Source organism: Cheilinus undulatus, linkage group 17, assembly GCF_018320785.1.
Source record: "Cheilinus undulatus linkage group 17, ASM1832078v1, whole genome shotgun sequence".
In the NCBI taxonomy this organism is placed as follows: domain Eukaryota; kingdom Metazoa; phylum Chordata; class Actinopteri; order Labriformes; family Labridae; genus Cheilinus; species Cheilinus undulatus.
In genome coordinates this window covers 35548791-35559263 of record NC_054881.1, presented here as the reverse complement: position 1 = coordinate 35559263, position 10473 = coordinate 35548791, and the positions used below count along the sequence as shown (strand labels likewise).

Below are 10473 nucleotides of genomic sequence, written 5' to 3'. Positions count from 1 at the left end.
AATTATCCTTAATAATGTGGGGTAGGACTAATGTTTAAGCGTGGTTCACAGTCTGACCTGCAGAAAAAAGCCGAGTGAACAGTCTGCTTAGAGGAAAAAAGCTCTTCCTCCATGAAAACACTAATGCAGCAAGTACAGTCTACTTGGTACCATAAGCTGTCAGCCACATTGCTACAATATCTATGTAGCTATGTTTGAAATGTGGTTATATCAAAAATGTAACTGCCAGATTTTTTGTGTGAATTAAGTGGATTTTTTTGTTTAATCTAAAAATGGAAATACATTGAATCAGAAAATTGCAGCACTTCTGTTCTGAAAGAGACAATGTCTCAAATGGTTGGTGAGAGAGGCCAACAGAGATTAAATGTGTGCAGCCAGACTGTTGTGGATGGCCTGGATAGATAGGAGATTCAAGATATTAAAGTTATGATTATGCAACAAAGATGGGATTCAAACCCATGCATGCAGAGCACAATGGATTAGGAGTCTGCACCTTAACCACTCAGCCACCTCATCTTTGAAGTCTAGTTCTTCCAGGCCTGTTGTACAGACCCCAGGTTCAAGTCTGGCCTGTGGCCCCTTTCTCGCATCTCTCATCCCTATTTCAGACTTTACTCACTGTTCTCTCTAAAATAAAAGGCATAAAAAAAAGCCCCAAAATCATCTTAAAAATAGTAATGCCACCCTGCACTGGCTCTCATCCCCACCCACTTACTCACAGTAAACTTTCATAATATTACCTGTTTCCTGACGATGTGGGCTTACTTTGACCTTACATTGAAATTTTACTAGAGGACTGTCAAGAAAAATTGAAGGTAAAGTCAGCATGAAAAGCTTAAGCTATTTGCTTCCACACATTGAAATAATTAAGAAAATTTTATGGGAGTTTTGTGCATGTGTGAAAGCACCACTGAATTAAACATTAACTAAACGTTCTATTATGAGGTTTTACAGGTCAGATTATGATCTTTTGGTATCCTAACCTTAACTTAACCTTAAAGGGAAGTTCAATCCAATTTTATTTCAAATGTTTGAAAAATTGTCCTTTTCTTCATACCTCCAAGACAGTCTGGCTGCAGACCTTTCATCTGAGACACCATCAGTTTCAGAATGGAAATACCTGCAAACACAATTGAAATAAATATGGATTAGACCTCTGTTCAGGGTTAAGGTAAGTTTTAGGATACCAAAAGATTAAAGTGAAAAATCTGACCTGCAAAACCAGAATACAAAAAGTTTAATAAAGCTGAGTTAAGGGTCTGATTACAGGGAAAAAGCCTCGTCCTCCATGCAAACACTTAAATGCAGCAAGTGTATTCTCTGCAGCTCTGTTAGCTGCATAAGCTACATAGATAATTGAGCTACATAGCTTGGTAGAAAACAAAGCTAAAGCTAAGATCAAAAAGCAGCTACATAAACTACGTATCTATATTATCTAAGTAGCTAAGTAAGCTTTAGCTCTATGTTTGCTAAAGCTCATGCTGCTAAAGCTAGCTTAGCCACAGATAATGGGGTGACACAGCTAAAGTAACAACAGCTAAGCTCACAAAGCAGCTATATAAGCTACGTAGTTACATTATCCACGCTATGTTATGTGCTATGCTATGTTAGCTTTAGCTTTGTTTGCTAAAGCTCACATTGCTAACACTTGCTTAGCTTTATTGGCTTATGTAATAGTGTTAATTACGTAGCTTGCGTAACTATTTAAGCCTTAGCTTAGGCTAACAAAGCTTAAGCAAGGTACTGTTTGTGTTAGTCCTTCCGAAACAATTTCATACATAATTTAATCCCAGATTAGTCCTCTGAACTTTTTCTCTGTTCATGGATAAAGTAGAATTTAAAAACATGCTGTAGTGGAAAATTATGGCTCTTCTGTTCTGAAATATACGGCGTCTCAGATGAACAGTCTGCAGCCAGACCTCTTTGGCTTCAATCACAGGAAGTTAAAAATCCTGGTCAGCAACTAAATGAGCAGATAAACAATTGTAATTAAAAGCTTATATCATGTATAAACACTCATACGTTGTTTTGTTGTTAGTTTGTTGAAGAAATTTGCCCAGGAAACAACCATGGCTTTTACAAAATATATTTATGTCTAAAAACTGACTTTGTTTACAGCAAAATCTCAAAGTTCTCTGTAGAAAAGCAGCAAAAATTTACAGCAGTAATAGATTAAAATGTTGCCAAACTATTAAATAAGACAGCTTGCCTCATAAATTATCACAGTACAGAGATATCATCTCCTCACATAAACTCAAACATTACATTCAAGGCACGGCGTTTGTACAATAAAAGCCTCGGTGGCGGTTCTACCAGAGTAGCACTCGTAAACCCAGCTGAGTCTTTGAAGAGCAGTAATCCCCCTGACAGAACAGGCCTTCCTGTCTCCCGTCACTGAGTGAAATACCATCAGGGTCCAGCTCAGGATGTTTCAAAATATACAATCTTTGATCCCAGTCCTCATCCTGAGTCTGTCCAGGAGGCAAAAATAATAAGAAATTATGCACAAAAAGATTTTTTTTCTACTGCAGCCTAAAATACACATTTGAAGATCTCACAGAAAATTCTTTGTGTTAAAGACTCTTCTTTCTGCAGTCCAATGTTGATGTATTGAGTCAGCATTTCAAAATAAAACAGGGAAAACTGATCTGATTTCACAAATCAAGAAATGCTTGTTCTTACGGTGGAAATAAACATTTCCATAAGCAGGTTCAAAAGCAGATTCGGTATTAATAGTTCATGCCTTTATGCATGGAAAATTTTTAAAAAATCAATTTAAACCATTAAAGCCTGAAAACACAAATTACAGCCAGAAAAATCATAAATTGTTGGAAGTGAAATGTTTATGTGACTTTTACTGAAATTTCAAGACATCTAAATTTCCATAAAAATTAATGTATATATTTTGTGTATCTCATTTGATACATTAGGTGTTTTTGGTAACTGATAATCCACTTGAGGGCATTTTTATCATTTATCAGATTGCATACAGATGTTTTTCTTTTTTTTTAAAAGTAATTTACGATCATATTGATTAGATAGAGGCGTCATAAAAGTATGTATCAAATATGACACAACAGGCTTTAAGGGGTTAAGAAAAAAAAATACAAAAAACCTTGTTTATATATGAAAGTGAAACCAGATTTCTTCACTGAAAAGTCCAGTCACTGGTTTATCAGTATTCCTGGCTACCATTACAACATGAAGACAAAAGAACACTACAAGCAACTCTGAGAAAATGTCATTGAAAAGTATAAGCTAGAGGATGGATGTAAAAATATTACAAGGCACTGAACATCCCCCAGAGTTTAGTTCAATTCATTATTAAGAATGGAGAGAATATGGCATATCTGCCTAGTCAAAGCCCAGACCTCAGTCCGTTAGAGAATTTGTGGCTGGCCATACATTACTTTGTGGAATCTGTTTTCACTTTGGCATTGAAGCCTTTTTTGTCCATTTCTTTTTGGTCAAAAATGCCAAATTTTATTGGCCATGACTGATTTATAAAATCAATAAAAGGGTAAAACATCCAAGGGGTTGAATACTTTTCATAGGCACTGTCTTTTAGTGAAATATTTCGTAATCAATGCTACAGTCCTGGTAAGGCCAACCTCTTCATTTATGTGATGACCTGCCGTATTAGTCCTGCATTAGTCTCAGTTTTTCTCTGAACACACTGCATGGCTGTAAACAGACTTAAGTTGGATGCATTCATGTACAGAAATACAGTTGTTAGTCACATACGTAAGCGGAAATGGGGGGTCAGCTTCCATGTTTGAAAATCCACCTACACCGAACGATCATTTTCTGGAAGAAAACTGCTGAGCGTGAGATTATCTCCTCCCTCCTCATCACTGTCTCCAGCCATATGCATCACCAGCACCCCGTTGCTGGGCGGGTTGCGGTGCCTGCTGTAGTTGTAGTTCCTTTCAGGCAACAGAGAGGAGATGCACATCATCTCTGTGTCCTGCTTCGGTCTCTTCATCCTGTACTTCCTGGATGACAGCTTGGTGCAGAGGACGATAGTGCTGACCATGAAGATGGTGGCCAACGCGGCCAGGGAGGCAATGGCGATGAGGCTTTGCTTTACCAAGTGGCGAGTGGAGCAGTGCTGGGGGTCAGTGCTGGGCAGACTCTTTGTGATGGTTTGGGGGGATTTTGTTGTTTGTGTTGGAAGTGTTTTGGAATCCTTAGGGATCAAGACCCCTGCAGGAGAGGTGGCGTTGTCAGTCGTGTTGGTGGTTGGAGGCTCTGTGTTGGATCTTCCTGTGGTTCTTTCTGATGTGGAGGTGGAAGCTGTCTTAGTAGTAGGCGGAGATGAAGGCAGAGCTAAAGTTCCTGTGGTGGATTTGTCTGTTGTAGGGGCTGTCCCAGAGGTGGTGTTCTCCGTCAATGTGGCTTTGGAGGAAACTGAAGGAGAACTTTGGTTGTGGGTGGAGAATGGAGTCTGGGTAAAATCCGTAGAAGAGTTGGTGGGTGGTAACTTTGTTGTAACCTCAGGCTTGGTGGTGGATGTAGGTTCGATTATTGGGGCTGTTGTTAAAGATGCCGAGGGAGTTGTTGCTGATGGTGTCGCTTTGTTGGTAGATGTGGTAGCTGGCTGCTGACGTGGCTGATCACTTGTTGGAGTTGCTGTTTCTGAGATGTTTACTGAAGATGGTGTCGCTTTGTTGGTAGATGTGGTAGCTGACTGCTGACGTGGCTGATCACTTGTTGGAGTTGCTGTTTCTGAGATGTTTACTGAAGATGGTGTCGCTTTGTTGGTAGATGTGGTAGCTGGCTGCTGATGTGACTGACCACCTATTGGAGTTGCTGTTTCTGAGATGTTTGTTGATGGTGTAGCTTTGTTGGTAGATGTGGTAGCTGACTGCTGACGTGACTGACCACCTATTGGAGTTGCTGTTTCTGAGATGTTTGTTGATGGTGTAGCTTTGTTGGTAGATGTGGTGGATGATTGCTGATTAACTGTTGCATGTTCTGTGCCGTTTTTCATGTTGTTTCTGGACTTTGCTTCAGCTGTGGTCGCTGCAGCAGAGCTATGAAGCAATCTTCCCCCTGAGCTTCCCGTGGTCGCTGCTGCTGCCTTCTCTTTGGCCGCCAAATCGGAAGTTCTATCATCTGAGGCGCTGCGAGTAAAGATTGCTTTTTCCGTTTCCTGTGTTGCAACATCAGCTCCAGCAGGCGTGTGAGTGGGATGAGTCTGTGTTTTGTTCTGAACATTTGGGTTGATGAGCAGCTGCTGGGTTGTTTTTTGGGGTTCATCAGTTGTGTGCATGTTGTTTTCTGGGGTTTGAGTAATCATGGCCACTGAAGGACACCAACAAAATACTCCCCACAGGAGGACAAGAGATATCTTCATGCTGCGCTGCATCATTGTTGTTCAAAAACCTGAAATCAGAAGAAGAAAGAAATCTAAATTAGACTTCCTGTGAGGGGCCAGGTGTCAGATGGTTTACAGTAACATGGTGCTAAAACTGCATTTTCTTTAATGCGGCCAAGAGTCTCAATGTGCCACACATTTGACTTCTGAGAAAAATAGATTTCACTATTTACTTACAAAGCCTCCCATTAGGGGGGTTAAAGAGGAAAGCTTTCTGGAACCCAGTGGTGTATAGGTTTTAAAAGTGATGAAATGTGGTTAAAAAGTGGCAAAAATTGGTGTAATGTGGCAATAATGGGTAGAATAGGTGGTGAAATGGGATTAAAATATGGCAAAATATTGGCAAAAAAATAAAATTGATGAAATGTGGCAAATCATATATGCAGAAACAGTCAGAAAAAGTGGTTTAAATGGGGTTAAAAGTGGCAAAATGGGTTTTAAGTGGCAAAATTTGGCATAACAATTACTGCTGTAGTAAAAATTGGCAAAAATGAACAAAAGAGTGGGGAAACAGGATTAAAAGGTGGCAAAAATTGTTTTTAAATGGCAAAAACGGACAGGAAAGATAGTGAAATGGATGTGTAAAAGAAGCAGAAATTAGTTAAAGGGGCAGAAAGTAAAATGCAATCAAAAGGTAAGGTCACAAAAAATGATCAAAGTGGCAAAAACAGGCAGAAAAAGGTGGTGCAAAGGGATTAAAAAGTGGCAAAAATGGGCATAAAAAATACCCAAATGTGGTTAAAATTGGCAAGAATGGTTTAAGATGGGTAGAAGGGGGTTATTAGTGGTAAAAATGGGTTAACAGAGGCAAATATCCCTGATGTATGACAAAATTAGGCAAATAAAGTGGTGGAAGGTGTTTAAAAGTGATGAAATGTGGTTAACGTGTGCAAAAATGGACAGAAGAGCTGTGAAAAGGGATTATAAAAAGTGGAAATGGGCATAACAGAGAGTGAAATGTGATTAAAAAGCGGCAAAAAGTGGTCTAAAGTGGCAAAATTGGGTAGAGAAGGTGGTGAAATGGGATTAAATGTCACAAAAATTGGTAAAAATCTGCAAAAATGTTGCAAAAATGATGAAATGTGGCAAATAATAGTAATTATAATAATAATAAATTTTATTTAAAGGCTGCTTTCTCAGCTCAAGGACACTTTACAGATTCAATGGGGCAAAAATGGGCAGAAAAAGTGGTTTACAGGGTTTAAAAGTGGTGAAACTGGATTAAAATGATACAAAAATAGGAAAAAAATCAACAAAAATTGGCAAAAATTTTGCAAAACAGTTGAAAAGTTTTAAGTAATAGTGGCAAAAATGGGCAGTAAAAGTGGGTTCAAGGGTATCAAAGTGATGAAATGGGGTTAAAAAGTGGCAAAACTTGGTCTTAAGTGATAAAAATGAGCAGAAAAGGTGGTGAAAGGGCATTAACACATGGCAGAAATTGGTTCAATTGGCAAAAAGATATGTTTAAAGTCACCAAAATGAATCAAAGAGGAAGAAACAGGTGCCAAAAGTGGTGCAAATGGAATAAACACTGGCAAAATTGGGCATAGCAAATACTGAAATGTGGTTAACGTGGCAAAAATAGACAAAAGAGCTGTGATAAGGGATTGTAAATAAGCAAAGGTGGGCATGACACGGAAATGTGGTTAAAGTTGGCAACATTGGTTTAAGAGTGGTGAAATGGGATTAAAATGTCACAAAAATTGGTAAAAATCTGCAAAAATGTTGCAATATTGATGAAATGTTGCAAGTTATAGTAATTTTAGAAATAATACACTTTATTACAGGTGCCTTTCTCAGCACTCAAAGACCCTTTACAGATTCAATAGTGGCAAAAATGGGCAGAAAAAGTGGTTTGCAGGGTTAAAATATGGTGAAATGGGATTACAATGATGCAAAAATTTGAAAAAATCTACAAAAATTGGCTAAAATTTTACAAAACTGATAAAAAGTGGGAAATAATTGTGGCAAAAATGGGTAGAAGAATGGTAAAAGGGTATAAAAGTGATAAAATGGGGTTAGAAATTGCACAGATTTGTCCAAAGTGGCAAAAATAGGCATAAAAGGTGCGAAATGGGATTAGAATGCCACAAAAAATGGTAAAAATCTGCCAAAATTGGCAAAAGTTTTGCAAAATTGATGAAAAGTAGAAAATAATAATGGCAAAAATGAGCAGATAACCTTGTTAAAAGGGGTTAGATGTGGCACTGATAAATGATTTCAACTTTGTAACCCAGAAATAGTTTGACACAGTATTCAGGTCCAAAGTGAGCGAACTGTTAGCCAGGATGCCAACACCAGTGCTACTGATCAGACACACATGCTACACCAGCACAGTGGTCATGGGACACCAAAAATCACCATGAATCCAAAGTTCCTTTAGGGAGTTTTAAGCTAGTCAGTATCATGGGTCTGTGTACGCTAGACATCTTAATAACACTTGAACATAGCTTTTCAAATGTGGTTCTAAATCAGATCCTGATCTGATCTTTTGTAGGTTGACTGCAGTGTGAACAGCCAAACAAAGAAATCTGATCTGAGGAAGGATCAGAATTGTGCAGTAAGGCCTACAGTCTGAGCGTAGCCTTAGTCTTAGTAAGTGTGGTCTTGACGCTTAGGGTAGTAAAGCTAACACACATGACTCATACATGTTTCTTATCAACAAAGAACCAAAGAGCAGAATTTCACTCAAAATGAAGGAAAAATTCCAATCAACAAATTAAAAAAAAAAAAAAAAAGTTTCCAAAGCAAGCAGAAGCAACATGATTGGCACAGAATGAGCAGATTTAAACAAAAGGACGGGTTTTTGAGCCTCATAATCAGGTTTGAAGTTAAAGCTTTTTAGCTGAGCACAAAATCAACCAGTCAGCCTTTTAAATCTTTAAAATTCACAATTTAATGAGGCCACAGTAAAAACTCCATTGGGCTACAGCGGCTGCTGATGCCAGAACAGGAGTCCTTTTAATTGTTTTAACATATCTTTGTGAATTTTCTCTGAATAAAAGAAACATGGAGCATTTTAAAATACTTTTGACTGTTGCAACTACGGGAAGCATACGTGTAGCTGCGTGACAACCAGAAGTTTGAGGTCCCTGAAGCTAAAAAAAAAAAAAAAAAAAAAAAAAGAAAAAAAGCTGTGGTTAAAATGATTCACATGAGTGGACATTAGTAATCTAGTGATTTTTTATGATGCAGCAGTCTTCAGATTCACATTTGAGCAGTTTTACAACACAACTTTTCTTGTATAAGCAGGAAAAACATATAAATTACCAGCATAAAACATATTTTAATGTTAAAAAAAGATTTTATACCAAATGTCTGGTAAGATTTTAAATGTTGAAGGTAAAAGTGCAATGTAGTTTGAAGGTAGGTTATAAAATTTAGATAAATTATTTTCTTTTTAGGAAAATTTCAAACTAGAAAATTCATTTTTTTGGGAAAGGAAAAAAAACCTTGACTTTTACCCACAGAAACAACTACAAAAGTGGAGATTTTAGTTCAGTATGAAGAGTTATCATTCTGTGAGTGTTTTACCTTGCTGTCAGTGAAACAGAGCGATGAACCGGACGATAAAATCAGAGAAAAGTGGAGTTGAGCTCATTCCAGCCTCTCCGGTAGAACATCTTCACAGCACTGACACGCTCACTGTGACGCTGCTTCATGTACTATAAGAAACAGGAAATGATCACACCTTTCATAAGAAAACATCACTATGCAACAGCTTTAGAGAAACCATACAGAGATGGGAACTTCCCTTAGAAATAAAGCCAGCATCAATAAGGAAGTATGAGCCACCAGGAGCTTTTTAGTGAGATTTCTACCTCCTCACAGATAGACGATGAGCCTTACCTCAAAGACGGAGGGTTTTAGTGCGGCTCAGGTGCTGCTGTGTAGACAACAACCTCATGTTTTCAACCGTTTTCTACTTCAGATAAAGAAACAGGAAGTTCTCAGTTCTGTTTAGGGATGTTTCAATGTGTCATGTGGGCCAAAGTGGCAATGTCAAAGCACTGCTGGATGGCAAACCGCAGTTATATAACATCAGCTACATCCGTGCACTACATCACGGAAAAACATGCATTTTAAAAGCAGAGGAAATCAGTGTTATTGTCTTCATAAAGAAAGCTTTTAAAGCCTTTATTTGCTCCTGTGTGTGGAAACAGAGGGGTTCTTCTCAAGCTGAAATCATAACTGTCACTTCCTGTACACATGACTCAGACTGAGACTGAAAAGTGGTTCTGAAAACTCTACAAAGGTTAAGAACAACAGTTACACCATCAGTGTTCTTCTATGTTGAGGTGTTTAGTACGCTATGCTAAAGGAGAACCAGCAGAACTGTTTCTACTCTGCAAATCCTATTATAAGAGCTGAAATGCTCCCACATGCCTGCCATTTCTCTTGATTTATTTATACAATAATTAAAAGTACAGTGCAGAGTTATTAAATGGTTAAAAAGAGACCTGTATTAATGTTGATGCCTCTTCAAATCCTATGAGAGCAATGAGTCTAAAGTGAGAAATTCTGATGTCTTCTCTTTGCTATTTTTAATGTCTAAACTGTCTGCTAGGGGGTAGGTGTCATACTACTTTTCTTTGAACTTTAAACTCTACAGTGTGATTTTTTTTTTTTTTTTTTTTTGTATTAAATGAATAATTGAACCGTGTAATATTGGTTTATACTGGTCAGTAATACTGACTAAAACTGAAAGTCCCTCACAGTAGCTTAAAGCAGTTTGCACACTGACACCTTTTTTCAGACGCATTTCCTGGATTCACAATCTGGTTGAAAACAAGCCGCAGTAACCATGCATACTGAGTTTGAGTTTTATTTTTCTACTCATTGTGGAAACTCAGAATGAGACAAAATGGTTTTGTGCTGGTTCAGGGTTCTTCAAAGCCTGGAAGTAGTCTAAAAAGTTACCCATCTTCAGGGATAAAGGTGGGTTAGGAGTACTGGATGGACAGTGTGTTCACTTTTTCAGTTTTGTTATTGTCACTGTCATTGTCTGTTGGCCAAAAAGCCAACTCCATTTTGGTCTCATCAGATCAAAGAACTTTCTTCCACCTGACCATGGAGTCTCCCACATGCCTTTT

The 10473-nt window shown here is 38.1% G+C and overlaps 1 protein-coding gene across 1 annotated transcript; it reads right to left on the bottom strand.

Moving 5' to 3' along the window:
- Positions 1-2994: 2994 nt before the first annotated feature.
- On the bottom strand, positions 2995-9293 carry selplg (selectin P ligand). Its single transcript, XM_041810153.1, has 3 exons — positions 9230-9293; positions 8915-9045; positions 2995-5388 (listed from the first exon to the last, which is right to left on the bottom strand). The coding sequence occupies exon 3, from the start codon at positions 5372-5374 to the stop codon at positions 3788-3790; it is 1587 nt and encodes a 528-aa protein (XP_041666087.1). The 5' UTR covers positions 5375-5388; positions 8915-9045; positions 9230-9293; the 3' UTR covers positions 2995-3787.
- Positions 9294-10473: the final 1180 nt, after the last annotated feature.

Excerpts from the sequence above, each read along its gene's own strand:
- selplg (XM_041810153.1), bottom strand. The coding sequence starts at position 5,374 with ATGATGCAGCGCAGCATGAAGATATCTCTTGTCCTCCTGTGGGGAGTA.